Source organism: Eutrigla gurnardus, assembly GCF_963514095.1.
Source record: "Eutrigla gurnardus genome assembly, chromosome: 22".
In the NCBI taxonomy this organism is placed as follows: Eukaryota; Metazoa; Chordata; class Actinopteri; order Perciformes; family Triglidae; genus Eutrigla; species Eutrigla gurnardus.
Window position 1 is genome coordinate 17,449,540 of NC_139933.1, and position 18,985 is coordinate 17,468,524.

The 18,985-nt window shown below is 43.4% G+C and overlaps 2 protein-coding genes and 1 pseudogene across 11 annotated transcripts; all 3 read left to right on the forward strand.

Moving 5' to 3' along the window:
• The first annotated feature begins 47 nt into the window (after positions 1 to 47).
• Positions 48 to 5,413, forward strand: dydc2 (DPY30 domain containing 2). Of its 8 annotated transcripts, none has more exons than XM_084001919.1 (8): positions 48 to 111; positions 2,195 to 2,350; positions 2,960 to 3,085; positions 3,429 to 3,587; positions 3,808 to 4,071; positions 4,192 to 4,338; positions 4,569 to 4,706; positions 4,865 to 5,413. In XM_084001919.1, the coding sequence occupies exons 2-8, from the start codon at positions 2,204 to 2,206 to the stop codon at positions 5,069 to 5,071; spliced, it is 1,188 nt and encodes a 395-aa protein (XP_083858045.1). In that variant the 5' UTR covers positions 48 to 111; positions 2,195 to 2,203; the 3' UTR covers positions 5,072 to 5,413. The 8 variants fall into 8 exon arrangements, 7 of the variants coding, with proteins under 7 accessions (XP_083858045.1, XP_083858044.1, XP_083858046.1 ...); XM_084001918.1 differs by lacking the exon at positions 48 to 111 and adding an exon at positions 1,742 to 1,910; XM_084001920.1 differs by lacking the exon at positions 48 to 111 and having other exon boundaries at positions 1,920 to 2,350; positions 4,865 to 4,981; positions 5,095 to 5,413.
• A 156-nt stretch (positions 5,414 to 5,569) lies between these two features.
• LOC311008337 (peroxiredoxin-like 2A) lies at positions 5,570 to 7,945 on the forward strand (annotated as a pseudogene). The gene is made up of 5 exons (XR_014599394.1): positions 5,570 to 5,861; positions 5,970 to 6,061; positions 6,989 to 7,129; positions 7,258 to 7,422; positions 7,525 to 7,945. The product of XR_014599394.1 is annotated as a peroxiredoxin-like 2A (transcript).
• A 605-nt stretch (positions 7,946 to 8,550) lies between these two features.
• Positions 8,551 to 18,923, forward strand: LOC311032617 (PDZ domain-containing protein 7-like). Of its 2 annotated transcripts, none has more exons than XM_084039531.1 (18): positions 8,551 to 8,769; positions 9,228 to 9,329; positions 9,439 to 9,667; positions 10,307 to 10,444; positions 10,523 to 10,697; positions 10,781 to 10,957; positions 11,923 to 12,070; positions 13,184 to 13,244; positions 13,347 to 13,524; positions 14,012 to 14,238; positions 14,315 to 14,479; positions 15,337 to 15,452; positions 15,532 to 15,623; positions 15,994 to 16,085; positions 16,192 to 16,263; positions 16,744 to 17,331; positions 17,948 to 18,048; positions 18,180 to 18,923. In XM_084039531.1, the coding sequence occupies exons 3-18, from the start codon at positions 9,505 to 9,507 to the stop codon at positions 18,333 to 18,335; spliced, it is 2,649 nt and encodes an 882-aa protein (XP_083895657.1). In that variant the 5' UTR covers positions 8,551 to 8,769; positions 9,228 to 9,329; positions 9,439 to 9,504; the 3' UTR covers positions 18,336 to 18,923. The 2 variants fall into 2 exon arrangements, with proteins under 2 accessions (XP_083895657.1, XP_083895658.1); XM_084039532.1 differs by having other exon boundaries at positions 9,234 to 9,329.
• Positions 18,924 to 18,985: the final 62 nt, after the last annotated feature.

Sequence of the window (18,985 nt, forward strand, 5' to 3'; positions counted from 1 at the left end):
GAGATTAACTGTATTTGTCACTTTCACAGGGCTGAGAAATCGACAAAGTGTGTTTTAAGGACCGATATCTGACAAATGTGAGAAACGACGCTGAAGTTAAGCTGTCAAAAGGTTAGGGTTTTTTTTCACATCAATCACATTTGATCAAATAACCTCTGTATATTCAGGGAGAGGGACAGGGCGAAGGCTATATTTGGCTGAAAGGTGTGCAGTATGATTATACAAGCAAAACGATATCTGCGATTACAAATGTTAACTGGGTGTCATCTGTTTCTTGGAAACGGAGACTGCTGCAAAGATTCCCTTCTCCTCCCCCAGCAAACTGCCCCAGTTTCAGGACAGTAGAGATCTGGCCTTGGGTTTGTCGCTGTCAAAGATATTAAAAAGATATAAAGAACAAATGCTCCACAGTATGTTGGTGTAACTTTGTCTGGGTTATCAAAGCGCTGAATCTGCCCTTCGTGACATGCATTTAAACTCGGCTGCCAGAGTGAGGTACATTGCTACAGTGTTTTCATGTTGTTACTTTAGTCCTCTTACCTAATTTCACAAACGCTTGATTTGACTGCATGACTGTTTCTTGCCATTCAGTATCAAGACAAAAGTTCTTCCTCTTCAACCTAAAATGAAAAGGTGTTCAGTATCTTCTTGGCCGACTATAATTGTTGTGTTTATTATTATTTTTATTTTTTTTATTATTATTATAAGTAGTAGTAGATTGATTTGTTAATTTTAGATCCTGTTTTGTTATTATCAGTAGTAGTGGTATTAGAAAAGTAATTTGTTGATTTGAATGTCCTGCACTTCACTCATTTTGGACTATTTTATGAAGGGCCATTACATAAAAATACAAATATAAACCCATTTAATTCTAGGTTGTAACAAAATATGAAAACACCAAGGGCCTACCTCATCTGCCAGCCGTAGCATAGCAATAGTAGTAGTGTTAGTAGTAGTAGTAGTAGTAGTAGTAGTAGTAGTAGTAGTAGTAGTTGTAGTAGTTGCTGTTGTTGTTGTTGTTGTAGATCCAGTTAGAACAACTTAAATGCCGAGTTTGACTTGACAGTTGTTTGAGAATACCTGTGTGTGGTTTCTGAAAAAGGAGCAATACAAACAAAACACAAACTATTAAAAGGAACACATTGTCAGGAACTGAAAACGGAATGCTATGCACAGCACTGCCACAAGGTGGAACCATGAGGCCACAATGGCGCCAGCTACCCAAACTGCTGCAATTATAAATCAAGATATCTAAATTAGTTTTATAGCAAGTAGGATACCACGACTACAGACTGTCAACACAACCAATATAAATTTACTGTATTACAGACTACTACTGCACAGCAACTATATAAAAAAAAAATACTATTAAACTATAAACTATATCATACGGCGAGGGATGGATTTAGGAGTCTACTGTGGAAGCTAGCACTTTAGACACTCAAAAAGTGGGGACCAATTAGCATGAACAGCAGTAGCCGAAGTATAAAGGAGCAATAATTACCTAAAAAAAGGATGACTATATTGCACATTAACCAATGTGTAACTTAATGTACTCACAGTTAGACGCGGAAAGCAGTCAAAACACAGGTGCAAAACCTGTTTCGGGCTTAATTGGCATAGCTAGCTACTGGAACTCGGAAAGAAACTACACTGGCGAGGCGGAACATACCACTTTAGAGGGGGGGCGGAATAGTCCAAGTGGTGCTAGCCTGAGTAACAGTAATAGCAGTAATAGTAGTAGTAGGCTTGTTGAAGACCTAATAGTAGTATTAGAAGTAGTAATAGTAGGCTAGTAGTAGTAGTACTAGTAGTAGGAACCATTTTAAAGACCTGGGGGGAGCGTTGCCGTGACACCGTTACCATAGAGATACACCAGCTACACCCGGACGCTCCGCGGAGAAAAAAAGGTTTGTTTTTTGGCGACGTCCTCGATTGGTTGCTAAATTGGTGAAATCGATTGTTCCATTCTGCTTACGATATTGATAAAACAGCATTACAAATATACAACTTTGAACCGTGAGCTGAAAATTAACGTCAAGAAGAAGAAGAAGAAGAAGAAGAAGAAGATGTTAAACTTTAGTAACTGACGAAGGGGCGGTTGGTAGCTTGACTAGTTAAACCAGCTCACTTCAGTATTACACGTTTACCATTGACAAAGTTAATTTGAGTCCCGTTCCGACCGTTGACGCAGATAACAACTATGGACTCGGAGTATATAAAAAGACACCTGGGGAAGTGTTTGACAGACGGACTAGCGGAAGTGGCCGAGCAGCGTCCTGTAAACCCCATCCAGTATCTTGCCCACTGGCTCTACAAGTTCAACTCAAACTGCGAATATGAGAAATGGGTAAGCTGCTGTTTTACTTCTGTCAGCACCAGTCTGAGGTACTTCTACTTTCTTTCAGTACTTCTATTTTCTCCCACTTTATACTTTTTATTTATTTATTGCATTTATTTGACAGCTAGTGATTACCCTCTCCAGATTAAAAACCTCATGATCATGCAAACTGTTGAAATAAATATGAATAACATAATCAACCATAATTTAAGTTAAAACAATAATTATAAATAAATAATAATAATAATGCATTTACGCAGTAAATTAAACCTCCAAATAGCGTATAAAGTGGTTAAAATGAAAAATAAATCTGTTTACCGGTACATGTCAAAAATAAAATCTGGAATATATACAGTCAGTGTGTGTATGTGTATGTATATGTGTATATGTGTGTGTGTATATAAATATATATATATATATATATGTGTCATGTGTCATGTGAACCTCTAGGTTCACATGACACAAAAGGTCAGAAGGTCAAACCATTTAAAAAGCCGTAAGAGGTGTCCATTTCTTTTGTAAAAAAAACACACAGGTATAGATTGAGCTACACATGGGGTGTTCTTTCTTATTCACAAACCTTGTTGTTTTGCCACTTCTATTTTTTTTTATTTGCAGAAAAATTCAGACTTGGCACTCCTGGAGCAGGAGCGGGCCAAAGCCAGAGACGACACGTCTCACCAGGAGAAGCTGAAGGAAGAGCAGCAGGCGATCAGCGAGGCTTTGGAAGAGTCTGGAAAAAAAGTATGTTGTGTGACCAAATGTTTTATCTTAGACTCTAGATTACAAGAGAGTTAATGTAACTCCATTTACATTTGTTCATCAACAACAAACCCAGTTTTCTTGTTCTGCTGGAGGGACTGAAGTCATCTTTTGTTTAGTCATTTTTAGATATTGTTTTGTTCCAGCCTTTAGAAGAGGAATGATCCCCTACATTCCCTGATTTGAGTCTCTTCAGAACAGAAGTGAGAGGGGAGGAAGGTTCAGTCTTAATGTACTCCCCTTACATATGATCCAGTTTTACACACTTTGCATTCATTTTTGAGCAAAATCCTTCAAGAGCATGCCAACACCGCCACATCAACAGATCCCTGCGAAGGATGATGCACCCACGTCGGCCACAGCAGTTCCTGCTGAGGACAACAAGCCTGCGACCGAAGAGAAATCAAACTCCCCCAATCCAGCAAACAAGCAGGACACCGATGAACACCAAACCAAAGCTCAGGAAAGAGACACTGAGCAGGAGGTGATAAACAAACACAATCTCAAATCTGTGTGCTTCCAGTGGTGGTGCCTCCCTGATCTTTTCCAGTCTTTGGTTTGATTTTTGATCTTTTGGTTTTAAAGCATTGCTGAGGTGTTTTGCGGTGGCAGAATCCTGTGATTATCCTAACGGCATGACTCATCTGGTGTTGTGTGGAAGTAGCCATCAACTGTGTGGTTTAAGGAGACGGTGTGTCTGCCAGGTGACGGTTGCAGATAACGTAGCAGGTCCAGAGTCCCCAGAGGCAAAACCTGTGGAGGCCAGCAGCTCTTCCCTTCCCGTGGCCCTCAGCACCGAGGTCAAAGAGGAGTCTGCAGAAATGCCGGTGGAAAAAAGCGAAGTGGAGCCAAAAAGCGATCAACAAGAAGAGAAACTAGAAGCGGAGCTGAGCAACAAACACGTGGAAGAGAAAACTGCAATCACCAATCAAATAGAAGGGAAAGAAGTTGACTATAATAAAGATCAGGTGATGTGGCACTTTTTATGGCAATGTTACATCTGCTTAATTTTAGATCAAAATAGGTTAAACAGTGATCAGGTGGCAAAACATCTGCTTATGTGTTTCTGTCTCGCTACTGTTCCTCAGGTGGTTGATGAAGCTGACACAACCGAAACCGATCCGACTGAAGCTGTACGCTCGCCTCGCAGCCGAGACGCCGACGCTGGCTCAAAGGCTGACGAAAAGGAAGAGGAACGTGACCTGCAGATTCCACGTACGCGTCAGGACGAGAAGGTGATGAACCGCAGGTTATGCGCGTGAGGAAAGATGCTGGATAGATGAACAGAGCAACCATGCAGATCTGAGGCAAAGTCAGCTGGAGGGAGTTTAAACATTGAACGGCGAGGAGAGGAAGACGATGTTAATCCCCGTAAATCTCACAGGTGTTCAGGGGAGAAACATGCAGGCAGGATCAGGCAGAGGAAAGGCAGAGCTACTATTCTTTACATCCGGTTCACCGGCAGGTTGATGAAGATGAAAGTGGCACGTTGGGGTTGGTACCACAGAGTGAAGATCTCAAACCAGTGGAGACGTTTTCTACTGAAGAAACTGAACAGGGGACACAGAAATGTGGTTCTCCGCCTCTCCAGGACCAGGAAAAGGTGGCTGATTATTATCATATCATCATCAAATAAGAAAAACAAGACCAGAGGGAGGCAGTGTTTGACTTTGAGAGCCAAAACATGTGAGCAGCAGTTGAAAGGGTCAGACAAGAGATAGAAATGCAGGCTTGTTTAATGCTATGATCACCTCGTTTCAGGGGGCAGACGGCGAGACCACTGATAGCTCGGCTCCAGCTGACAGTGACTTAACGGCGTCGAGCGAGAGACCACAAGAGGACGACCGTCCTCCCGACACAGAGGAGGTCAAGGAGAAGGTCGACCCACCATGGACGCCAAGAGAAATTGTCAAATGTGTAACTGAGTTTGAACACTTACACTCTGCATATATATTCAGAATAAACTAACAGAGCATTGTGTTTCTTTTCAGGAGGAAGAACAAGAAGCACAACACGCCTGATGAACCCCTTTTACTTGTATAGCTGCAGTTGTTTAATGTGCAAATATAAAAAGAGCAAATAAACATCAATAATAGCATTTATTCGTCATGTTTCTTTCAGCATATCCGTGCCTGAGAAGTGTTTCTGGTAAAGCATGCAGTTATTGTAGTTACGGTGATGGTTCGGTGACTTCCTGCAACATGCACACAGAACAACACTTCATGAATCAGCCTGCAGCTGCATTACGTTTTGCATGTAATAGCACGAGTTGTGTATTTAGGCCGGATGACTGTGCAGATTATTTCCCTCTGTGACCTTCGAACTGCAAAGCCTTTGTTCTGCTTTATTTCCCGTTTATCCGTATCTGGCGTCGTCGCCTCCGGATGAAGGCGTCGCTTATCGACCACGGCTGCGTTCAATCACGTCCTCGGATCGTCATCAGTCTCCGAGTCGAGGCTGCGTTTGCGCAACAAGCGAAGGAGCGACCGTTTTTTTTTTAGCTGGAATTTAAATGCGCCGGGGGTTGTTTTTCCCTTTCTTCCCCGCTGCACACACACAGTTGTTGAGTTGTTGAAGATGAAGAGGCGTTGACGGAGGACAGAGATGTCACTGAGAGGAATAGTAACCAGCACGCTGGCTGCGGTCTGCGGCCTCGTTTCTGCCGTTATGAACTTTTTCACCGACATGTTCCTGACGCCGCCGCTGAAGGCCACTCTCAAACATCTGGAGGAGACCGAGCTCAAGACTTTGAGAGGAGGTAAAGCATTTTAAATCCAGCGTGTTCATGAAGGAGAGTGTTTTACTTTGAAATGCATTTCCTCTGTTGCTCGACCATCTTAACCTTTCCCCTCGTTACGTAATTCAGAGACGAGGACCCTGAAGGCGAGGTCTCTGTGGGAGAGGTCGGGAGCGGTCGTCATGGCAGTGCGGAGACCCGGATGATTTCTGTGCAGAGAGGTAATGTAAAAAAAACACCAACTTATTCTATAAAGATATTTAGTCGCAATAGGAAGGGAGTGGATATCCTGACAGGGCATGTTTTTTTGCATCATGATTACTCTTTTTTTATTTCCCAGAAGTCATCTTTATTTCACAGTTCTGAATTGAAGCAACTATCTTGGACTCATATTTTCTTTTCATCACATCCATCAAATTTAAATATTCTTTGTCTGTTTTTGGGAACTTTGAAATCTCCGCTGTAATTGAAGTTCTGAGCTGCTTTTTCCTGCTGTAGTTGGTTTAATCAGCCAGTATCAACGTGGGTCAGCAGGGTGTAGACGAGCTGTTAGACCTCCCCTTTTGTATTTCTGTAATACCCTTGTGATCACTATCACATTTGAATAATCCTCAGAGGAAAACCGGTTTGGTTTGTACATGCACACGTGCCAAATAAACTTCCACCGCTGCAACACTTATCCTCCAGGAATGTATAATCGTTGCTCAGTCATTAAGTTAAATAACAATTCAAATACAATCAGATTGGTCATAAGCAATGTGGCAAGAAACAACACTATTACATGCAAAATGCAGGGTTCTCACAGGTCAGGGAATTAAAAAAAAAAAGAGAGTATTTTCCAGACAGGGACAGGAATTTGATAATTTATTCAATTTAGTCATGGAATATCAGATGATTTAGTTTGTAGCATGTTTACATTTTTGTTGCCATTTATCAATGTAATATTTCCCATGCTTCATTTTTATTTATTATTTCATGAGTTTCCCCCTATTTCATAGAGTGGTTGTTATGGTTACTTGGTTTTCAGCGCCAATTTACCACTCGTCATACCCATGTGCCGTTCAAGCAGTGAAAACTTCATACTCCATGCAAAGAAGACTGTTTTAGTCAATGAATTGTAAACGGTGAGTGTTTGCTGTCCCCTTTAGGAGGCTGCAGAGCTGTCCTCTCTGAAGCCCCAGCTGGAGGAGCTCGGGGTCCCTCTGTACGCTGTGGTGAAGGAGGACGTCGGAACCGAGGTCCAGAACTTCAGACCGTACTTCAAGGGGGAGATCTTCTTGGATGAACAGGTGAATGAATGGGTATATTGTGTGACTGAGGTTCTTCTTAATAAAGAGTCATTCAGGATCTGTATGAAATCCGTTTAGGTCTGCATGAAGGACTCAGAGCATGCCGTTGTCTGCTTGTTGCATTGCAGAGGCGGTTTTATGGGCCCCGTGAGCGCAAGATGGGTCTCCTGGCGTTCCTGCGTGTTGGGGTGTGGATGAACGGCCTGCGGGCCTTCAAGAGTGGCTTCATGGGAAACGTTGCAGGAGAGGGTTTTGTCCTCGGTGGAGTCTTCGTTATTGGACGAGAACAGCAGGTAAAGACCTCCTATGGTCAAACGTTGCTCTAACAGTCATATACACAGCCAGTTGTATAATTTAACTGTGTTACATATCAAATTGTTTTTTAATGCTCCCAGGGGATTCTTCTGGAGCACAGAGAGATTGAATTTGGAGATAAGGTCAACACTGAAGATGTCATCCGAGCTGCCAGAAGAATTGCGCAAGAACTTCTGCCTTTGGGGAGGGAATAATGCTTCACGTTTCCTTCACATCCAGCTTTACAAATTAAACATTAGAAAAGTGAATAGCGTGTGAGAGATGAACCTTTGTAACGTAAGTGCACATTAGATTTGAGATTGCTGGAAACCCAGGATGCATTTTAGGATGTGACGGTGTAGTAAGAGGCTCCGAGTGTGTTAATGACGGTCTGTTTTTAAACTGAAGAGAGAGCAGACCTGATATCCAACACTCCGTTTCCTTCTATTACTCTGTCATACTGTTGTGTTATCTTGGGAGTCGAGAAAGTTGTTGACCAATAAAACATGGCTTTAGGCTCTACAGTTTGTTTTTGTTATTACTTACTCATCACATGTTGTTGAACGTCATCTGAAGTCCCCTTGGCGGAGGCTGGGGTATTTTCAGATCCAACATTAACCACGCAACATCGGTCTAGATTCCTGCAGGAACTGTGTTCACATATCATATATAGACAATGAGTTTAGAAGTAAATAAATTGGATCTAATATGGAAGATGATTATGTGATTCATTTATGTTTCTAAAGGAAATTTCACACGTGGTTCTAATCCTCTAATGTAGATGCATTTTATTATTATACAATTTAAATCGGTGATTTAATCAGTTTCATAATTGCTTTACTGTTGAGTAATAAAAACATTTTCCTCTCACAAATTCATTCAGAAAAAGTACCGCACATATAAATAATTAATTAATAAATAATTGAAAGTATAAACAGAAAAATAGACGTGGGTGTGTGTGTGTGTGTGGGGGGGGGGTTATAACACTTTCTATCTAAAAGTCCTGACACGCTGTCATATTAGTCGTCCAATCAAATACTCCCAAAGTAACTCCGATGTAGCCAATCGTCATGGCTGAGGGGCGGGACTATTTTCTTTTTTCTTCTTTTTTGGACCAGGCACCAGCAGGTGCGTTGGATGTCATTTTGCACAACATGAGTTAAATTAAGCTAGCTAGCTAGCTGAGTTTAGTTGAGTTAATTCAAACAATATGGAAGGAAATTAAGGGAGAAAGGAAACACTTGAGTTGTTGGTGTCTCTTGTCTGGTAGTATTTAAGCAGAATACACGAGAAGAGCTGCCCTGCTGTCTGCGTTGTGTTCTCGGCTCGGAAACCTAAAATGTTCGGTAAGTGTTGTTGTTGTTTTGTCTACTTTTCCGTTGTCGCGAAATAAGCGTAGACGTTGCGTAGTATATTTAAGACTACAGGTAAACTTGATTAGGTCTCGACGTGTTACACGTTAAAAAGTCGACCTTTTTGACGGTGACGCAGCCATGCACGCGCATTTCATTTAACGTCACTGTCCGCGGTGCTGAAGTGCTGCGAGTCCCGGGGGAAACCCCGCGGTGACGACATGAGGACACACCGTTATCACTGTTAAGTTTAGTGACGGGTAACCATGGCATCAACACCGCATGACAGCCTGGCTCCTAAGTGGGTCAAGTCTGAGCCAAATAAACCTATTAAATCCGATTTCTAACCTCGCCTTCAGGGATTAATACAGTATCTGTTAATAGACTGGTGTCCTCAATGTATTGGCTGCTGCGGAGACGAGATATTTAACACGTTTATTTTTCTCTGTGAGGCTCAGACAGGTGAGAGAGATGCAACATGGGCAGGAATGGACCAAAGCGTGACTCCAGGAACCCAACGAGTCGGTCGTCATGTCACAAAGCAATCTGCATCGGTGAGTTGGGAGTTCGCAATGCAAACGTGGCATAATAACTTACTCTCAGTACGCAGGAGACACGGTGGACACGCTGGCTCAGGATCTGCCTTCCTTCTGCCGTACGCAGGCTCCCCCATCCGGAGCTGAGCCCCTGGTGGTGCACCGTGTGTGAAAGGGGACCCCGCCAGCGTCCATGGCTCACTCTTCAGACCCGTCCCGCAGGGAGAAGACCCCCGGGACCCAAGGGTCACACACGGCTACACGCAACCTCTTACGGAAGAAGGAGCAGCGTCGTCGTGGAATCCGATCCTCCTCACCCATGGGCCGGGTCATCCTCATCAACTCCCCCGTGGATGGTAAGGAGGAGCTGCTCATAACAACCTCCAGTCTACTGGAGACAAATACGAGTTTATAAGTCATGTTTTAAAACACATGTGGGTATTTCTTTTAGAGGTGTAGGCCTGGATTAGATTTGGCTGCAGCAAAGATGAGACCGCCTAAGAAGGGGGGTCATCACGATCTCACATCTGAATACACTGACCTGATCTCTGCCTTTTTATAACCCTCTTCTGTAGGTTACACAAACTTACAAGTGGTTCATATACGGTAGCTACGGTTTGGTGTCTTGGATAAAAAAAAATGATGGAAAAAGTCAAATAAATAATACATTTAACAATGTTTCATTTCACCTTTACTGCCCATTTCTTTGATTGATAATCAATTCAATGGGAATATAAACTGTAAATGAACTTTTTTCTCCCATAAATTGCACAGGACTTTGCAGTTTTAAATCATCAGAGGTCTGAAGACTATTCGATATCTTGTCAATCAACATATCAGAAATACAAGAGGAGACTTCCGTGATGTTTTGTGTGATAGGAAGATAAAAAAAGATGGAGTCACGCACTCGACTGACATTAATAATTATAATATGGGAATTTCCCTCAGCGTCATTACTGTTCTTGAAACAGCGTCGGTGTGGTTTTGTCGTTTAGGTGGAGACGACTGCGAGGACCTCCACACAATCACGGTGGACAAGAGTGTAGACGGCAAGCTGGGCTTCAGCGTGCGTGGCGGCTCTGAGCACGGCCTCAGCATCTTCGTCAGTAAGGTGGAGGACAACAGCACGGCAGGTAAACTAACGAGCCACCAGCTGGGGACTTAATAACGACGTGTTTGCATTGACACACCGCTGTGTGATGTCATCACAGAGGAGGCCGGCCTGCTGGTGGGCGACAAACTGGTGGAGGTGAATGGCGTCAGCCTGGAGAGCATCACGATGAGCAGCGCCGTGAAGGTCCTGACGGGAAACAACCGGCTGAGGATGGTGGTGAGGCGTGTCGGCAAAGTTCCCGGCATCCGCTACTCCAAGGAGAAGACGACCTGGTGATGAGGAGCTGTTGATTTTGTAACCCGGTTTAGCAGCAAAATATTTACATTCTGACCGACTGTGGGAAACGATCTTCCAGGGTGGACTTGATACACAGGCGTATGGTGGTGGAGGAGAGCGGACGGACGCCTTCGGATGCCAGCTCGGGAAGCGCCCTCCAACGCATCGTCCACCTTTACACCACCTCAGACGATTACTGCCTGGGCTTCAACATCCGGGGGGGGAAGGAGTTCGGTCTGGGCATCTATGTCTCCAAGTAGGTACCCCCAACACTGAAAACCAGCTCTTCTAGACCATGCGCAAAGCAGTCAACGATCCTGGTCCACTTCCACATGGACTCTGGTGTGGTTTCACTAGTGGTGTGAAAGCAAACAAACCAACTACCATGTTTGTTTCAGCATATCTGTGCCCGAGAAGTGTTTCTGGTAAAGCATGCAGTTATTGTATTTATGGTGATGGTTCGGTGACTTCCTGCAACATGCACACAGAACAGCACTTCATGAATCAGCCTGCAGCTGCATTACGTTTTGCATGTAATAGCACGAGTTTTGTATTTAGGCCGGATGATTATTTCCCTTGGTGACCTTCAAACTGCAGGAGGAGGGCCGAGCCAACAAAGCCTTTGTTTTATCAGCTAGCAGTTGTCTTAGTTTGGGCTGAAAGCAGTCAAAGATCCTGGTCCACTTCCGTATGGACTATGGAGTGGTTTCACTAGTGGTGTGGAAGCAAACCAACTACAGGTTTTTATAACACCAGATGTGTGATTTCTGTATGCTTTCAAAAGCTAAACTGCTATTAAATACATCTGCGATCTATTGATCTGTATAATGCCATGTATATAACCTGTTTATTCAAATCAACATGTATGAATGTCAGTTATTATTATTATTATTATTATTATTATTATGTCAGGTATCAGTTGTTCATCAGCAAACATGGAAACACGATTCAGAAGCATGAAATGCTGCATAAACGTTTTTTCAGTAAATTTGATTTCCCCATGTGGGTCCCGATGATGATGATGATGAAGCATCATAAGAAACTGTCCAATCAACGGCTGACCTGTCAGTTTATGTAACTGCATGTTTACTCCTCTTGGTTGGTTTATTAAAAATGCGGCGCCAACAGGAACCAGACCAGAACTAAAATTAGTTTGGGACAAAATGAAGTGAACTCTGGGTGTGAAAGCACCCTCATACTTCTGCCTCGTGGTTTTTCCAGACTGGATCCCGGTGGTCTGGCTGAGCAGAATGGAATAAAGATGGGGGACCAGATCCTGGCTGCCAACGGCGTGAGCTTTGAGGACATCAGCCACAGTAGTGCTGTGGAGGTGCTGAAGAGCCACACACATGTGATGCTGACCATCAAGGTGAGACAACACGAGACAACTCATTCTTCCTGGAACAGTCAGGGACTTAAACATGTCTATATCCTTCATTGGTCAACTCTTTGGTGGTTTCTAGCTTAATAGAAGTTTGTTCAGAAGTGCTTAGTGTCATATGTTTTATTTAAAATAAACAAATTTCAGCCTCCAACCAATCAGTTAAATTAAATTTAAATCAGTTCAATTAAATCGGATTCATACATTTGTAGTCACAGATTTATTATGTATGCAATAAAGCAGTTATAACATATTCTGTTTGATTGCATAATAAAGAAACATAAGTCATTTTTTTTAAATGATTAATGTTCAGATGTTATCATGAACACATTCAGTTTTTCAGAGGGTAAAAATAATCCCAATTTGCTAGAAAAATAACAGAAAATCTCTTGTAATCCTTTTCTACTCAACAGTGTTACGTAGAAATGAAGTCACCTCAGCTGAATGTTTGGTGTCGAATTCGGTGTTAAACTCAAGCTGAAGTATCACATTTCATAATCATTCTTTCTTACTGGAAAACATGTATTGACATGATTCTGTTATTACTTCCTCGATTTAGACGACATGACGACACGTTTAACTCTCTGACCCGTTTCCTACCTTTTCAGCTTTACTTCTCTCACAAAACACAGCCGCATCGCCACACGGTGGACGTCGCTGTGTTTTTTTGTGTTGTTGTTTTTTTCCTTTGTGGCAGGGCCGACAGCTGGCACGCAGTCGTAACATTCCTCGCTCACTTTACTCGTCGGAGCTTGGGTTTCGCGCTGAGAGGGAAAAGCCAGGCTGTGTGCATTATTCACCAGGCAGCCGGGATCAGGTGCTGATCAAAGCTTAGAGCTGCGTTATGGGGCATAGTTTGGGTTCCCGGGACGCCTTGCTTTTGCCCCGTGGAAACCGGAGAGTTAGAGAGCATCCCGACCGTCGAAGGTTACGAGAGTCGAGGAAGGAAAAGGTGTTCCTCTCTGAGGAGGAAGCGGTGTGTCGGTGTTTGGGTCTCTGTGTGGTTCTAGAGTTACACTTTATCAAATATAGCGATCCCATGAAAGTTTCAAGGTCTCTGCTGTATCTCATTTGCATATATCCGTGGCCATGTCTCGACAGGAAGCAGGACGATACCCTGCTTACAAAGAGATGGTGGCAGAATACAGGTGGCTCAATAAGCGTACGTATCTTCTTTATCCTGAAAGCTATCGGCTCTATCTCTAAAGACCACAGGACACTTGAATGCATTACATTTAGATGATCACTTGTCTTCTTTCATCAGTGGCCAATGGCACTCAGAAGTCTTCCTCCCAGGGTTCGGAGTCCAACTCGTCTGCCTCCTCTCTGTCGTCTGGGACTCCGGTCAGCTCTCTGAGCGGCCTGTCGCAGGTCATGTTCCCTCCCAGCATGCCGTTTGGTTCAGACATGGTGGATGTTTGCATCTCTACTGAGGACCAGAGGTCAGCCTCAGCTTCAATATTTGTGGCTTGATTCTTTTAGAATGTGGATGAATCGACAGGAAGAAATACTAAACTGAAACAACATCAAGGTTTTTACTTGTTCTGGCCTTTAAAATGTGTCTGTAAACTGCAGAAACATAGAAAAGCAATATGTGTACACTAGTGATGGGACCATATAAGATTTTAAAACACTCATTATTAACAATTTTCATTATCGGGATAATCTACTATCATAACCGCCATTATATTAAGAGCTGTCTAGCTCTTTGCTGTGGTAGACAAGTGAAAAATAGAACCTGATTTTAAAAAATGCATTTTTATTTATTTTTATATTTACCTAAAAGCATGTTAAAAAAGGTTAAAAGTTTTAAACTAGCGATTATTTTGGCCAGGATAATTGTGACATTGAATTTTCACTACTGTCCCATGCCAAGTGTGCACTCATCGGACTCAGGCCAGACTTGATCGTGATAGTTCTCTTGTCCAGGTCCGAGTCGGGGCGAACCGAGACTGCCATGCAGACAGACCTTCCATCTCAGAGGACGGCTGCAGAAACCACTCGCAGCCTGGGACGAACCACTCTGCTCAGAGACACGGCGATCCGCGGAGAGGAGGGCGGCGGGGGGCAAGAGTCCCCCAAGACGGCCGTGCTGCTGGCTCTCAGCAGGCCGAGCCGACCAATCAGCAGGTCCCAGAGCCAAGTCACTGTGGCAGGTGAGGCGAGGGAGAGACATCAAATGGTGGAACGGTTGAGTTGCATAAATGACCTGCTGTCGCCATCCAATCGTAGAGATCAAGCAGAAGAAAGAGAAGAAGCAGAAAGGGAAGCACCCAGAGGAGAAGAGCACCCTGCAGCGCTCAAAGACCTTCGTCAACTCGCTATTCAAAGGCGGACGCAAGAGGGACACTTCCAGGGGTCGCTCCAAGTCCCCGACCACACACAAGGCTGGCAAAGGTAGCTGCATGGTTTTAAATCCCTAACATGCATCAAAGTTGCACCTCCAAGAAATAATATTCCAACAAACCAACATGTTAGCCTGTCTCTCAGCATTTAGCCTGTCTCTCAGCACTTTCTCACCTTACTAACCCGTCTGTGGCTCAGTCCCAAACCCTTTCACTCCTACTGAAGATATAGGACAGGTCTTAAAAATAACAAAAACATGTTTTAAAGGCTCAGTGATTGAAGAAAAGGGTGCATTTTGGGGCCTTATTTTCAGCTGTGGCTTCATCCACATTTGGTGCTCTAGTGAGTATTTGGGACAGCAGGTCGGTGCATGTGGGATCGAGTCAAACAATGGAGCTCTATTGCAAAGAGGAATAGATATGAGGCTGTGAGACACTGATGATACCCGTTAGTACAATACATTCATTGTTGCTTTTGGTATCTTTGGGATTAGGATTGTCTTCAGTCAATCTATAATTTGGTTTGGAAATAAACATATTTCACAGATTTGATCTTGGTATTATCTGATGAAAAACACTGGTTGAATGATTAAGAAAGCATCCTTGCTGCTCCGACTCTGCTTCAGTTGCACCCGTTATGAGAGCCAATCAGCACCGCCCATCATGCAAAAATATTATTAGTATTATTATTATCAAAAGATTATAGTAGGACTGAGACAAGGAGGTCAGATTAGAGTTGGGAAGAGAAGATGGAAGGTGATGAAAATGAACATTCTGGTTATTTGTGAAACTACATTTTGGTTGTGCTTTTCCGCCAATAGTTTCAATAAATCTGGCATCAGGTAACATAGAGGTTTAATTTGTTTCTATTCATGGTTCATATGACCCGATCAAATGTAATGATTTCAGGGGGGCGACAGGTCAGTGTGATGCCAAATTCGGAGATGCTTGGAGTGGTGGAGGACATGGCCCACAGGCTGCTGACGGAGGAAGAGGTGGCTGCTGTGATGAAGACGTGTCGAAGGGTAAGAAGCTTCCATCAAGCAGGCTGCGTTCACAGCGTCTGTCGCAGTTCAAATGGGTTTTATCGTTACTCTTCAACAGTATGTGGCGGAGCAGTCAGTGGAGAACCTGATACGCCACCTGCTGGCCGTTCTGGACAGACCCGAAAAGCTGCTGCTGCTGAGGGAAGTCCGGTAAGAAAAAAGAGGAATAATCACTTTCTAGTTCCCTTCTTTCATACTAATTCAGTGATTTGATATCTGATCTGAAACTGGTGAATATGTAATGTGTGTAATCACAGGACGATTACAAATGTATCATCAATCTGAAATCACAGGTCAAACAATAAACATCTACATAAAGCTTTTCTTTAAATGTTTAATTCAAGCAAATGTATAATCGTATAAATCCAGCCAAAGAAAGAAATACTGCCAGAAGGAGATTTGTTAGGATAATCTCCTCAAATCCAAATATTCCATGATAAAACACTGATGACTTAATTAAAAGTGTTTTGTAAAGAAACAAAACATTGTTTTCTCTTTTCTATGCTGTTATGTGTCTCAGGATGCTGCTTCCTCCTCCTGACCTGAGTGCTTTCAATAACATGGTGACGCCCGTCGAAGTCGAGGCCTACGATCTCCTTAAGTATCGATCAGGTGAGCGTGACGCCTGCTGAGTTTGTCAGAATCAGTCCGAAGCAGCAACGTTAACAGAAATCAGGTCGTCATATAATTTGATTTTTCTTTCTTAACTGTATTGTAGTCAAAGATCCTCCTCTTCGCTCTCCTGCATCTGGTCGAGCACCTAAACGGCGCCTCATCACTCCCATCCCGGGTCAGTAAAACCACTTTTACCACCATTTTAATGTCCTTTGAAAATTGGGATTTTAGTTTTGCATTTTAGTAAAAAACATTCTTTTAAAAACACATTTGCTGTGACGTGATTCTAAACTATTATCAAAATATTTCCCCCCGTGATATACACTGTTTCACGCACAAAACACAACAAAACATTTTACCTTACGGATCAGTGGATAAGGTTTTTTGTTGTTGGTGGTAATCTAATTATTTCCTTAGCTAACACCACGATGGAAGTCTATTTCTGCCTGGGAAGAAAGAAGTTTGGCACAAGGAAAAAAAAGCATAGTCGATTTAAAAATCAAGAAATACTGATAGATATTATGCAGACAGTGTCATTTGACTTGCTGTGAGCATTTTAATTGTTATCAATCATAACTTTTCATCTGTGGGCTTCCATACATCCCATTTTAAAAGAAGTTTCCATAAAAAAGGTGCTGATACAACCTGTCTCCAGATTACAGGGGAGGCTTTGAGCTCCACAACGCTGAGGAGGTGGAGAAGGAGAGCCACCTGCTGGACGAGCTGGAGAAGCTCAGTGTGTCTGGGCCCCGAGGGTCCAGGTCCTTCACCCCGCTGCTGGACATACCGGTGGACGGATATGACTCTGAGTCCAGAGATCTCAGACCCCCCTCCACCAGCACAGCGCCCCCCAACTGGCTGCTGACCCGCAGCCACGACCCCCGGCCCCCCCTCCAAGCTCACGTCGGCACGATCCGCTCCGTCCACTTCGACGAGGTTTCGCTGCACTCGACCTCGGCTTCAGAGAGAGGAAGGTCCCCGCTGAGGAACGGCCACTCACACAAAGGCAGAAAGGAGAAGAGCGGGGACCGGAGTAGAGAAGCCGTGTTCACGCTGCAGAGTGCAGCTCGCAGGAGTCGGCCCTCGTTGTCGCAGGTGTTCGGATCGAGTCCACATCGGCCAGTCGGGAGCGAACAGGTGAACGGACATCAGCCGTCCAATGAGAACGGACTTGATGGCTCCAAACCTCAACAGGAGTACGAGCTCAAAACTGTCAGCATCTCCAAGACCAAACAGTCACTGGGTAAGTGAGTTTGGTTTAATGTCACAATCTGGAACCATTCATCATCAGTTCATCACCAAACCCCAAATTTAATTTGTGGGCAGTTTCCACAACGTCCCGATCCTTCAGAACTGTAGATTTCATAGGAGCTCCATACATAAAGTTACAATCAACTTTATCAACTTATAAAGCACTTTTCTTACATTAACAGAAGTAGATTAAAATGAAACAAACAACCACATAATAAAACATAAAATGTCTGGAGTTGGATGATAAAACCCTGCAATATATATATTATAACTACTGATGTGTCGAGGGGGGTCGCCCCTATAAATAATATAAAAATTAGGTGTCTGGATTAAACACATTTTTATGAGCATCTTTCATGAAATCTCAGGGACAAACGTCTGGAAACCTGATATTTTCCATTATTTAGATACTAGTTAACTTCATGTCAAATTATGTGAACATGCACACAGCCCTGGTACACAACGGTGCTACATACCAGCCACACAACACCTCCTCACTTTGCCTCTTTACTGCGCACACACACACACACCGGTGGCTTGTGAAACACCTGGTACACAAATAGAGAAATACATCACCGAATGCCAGCCCTGTTGTTCTGGTGTTTCAGGCATCAGCATATCTGGTGGGATGGAGTCAAAGGTCCAGCCGGTGGTGAAGATTGAGAAGATCTTCCCTGGGGGGGCTGCCTCTACCTGTGAAGTGCTCAAGGTGACACAACGGTTAACAGCCACCAAACAAAATCCTTTCAAGACCACTTGGAATGCAATTTAATAGTCACACGATCACACCATCCAAAGCATAATGGAAGATGCATCTGATTTTCTCTCGTGTCCCCCCAGGCTGGATTTGAGTTGGTGTCTGTGGACGGAGTCTCGCTGCAAGGAGTAACCCACCTGCACGCCGTCGACATCATCCGAAAAGCCTTCAGCTACAAGGCCAAAGACCCCATGGTGTTTGTGGTCAAGGTCCCCAAGAACATTTTGAAAGGAGACTGAGACATCGTGAATTTAGACAAACGTTTCTTTTGATTTAGCAGCTTTAACTCTGGTACCAAACACACTGATCTGAGGTCAGGTATGTAATTTTGCCATTCATGTTAATTATATATCGATATTACATGGAGTCAGTAAGTAAACACAGAAGCAACAAAAGTCATTCACAATAAATGAAATGAATTTACAAAGGCTGAAATCACGAGGGGAAAGAAATGGTGCTCCGATGCCGTAACATTTACCTTCAACAACCCAGGAGCCAATGACTGTCAAGAACACTTTCCATTTAATGTATTAACGATAGTATCCTCTCCAAAAACAAGTAGTGCATAGATGTATGTTCAGGTTTCTGAATGTCAATGTGCAGGATGACAAACTGTAACCAGAGTGCCTTTTCAAAATATCTTGTTGACTTAAAATATACGAAAAAATCTGTCTATGTTGTTCAGTTGAAATCTAGATTTTGACCTGTAGAGGGCAGACATGAGACATTCAGAAACATTCCTGATGATGGACATGTTGAGTGCCTCACCAAACCACAGACCTTAAATCATCACTGTCAACGAGGCGAGTTGTTGCTTGGGGAGAATTACAAGCTGGATAAAACTGTCAGTGTTACAAAGACGGCGTTATGTGGTATTGAATTGGAGTTT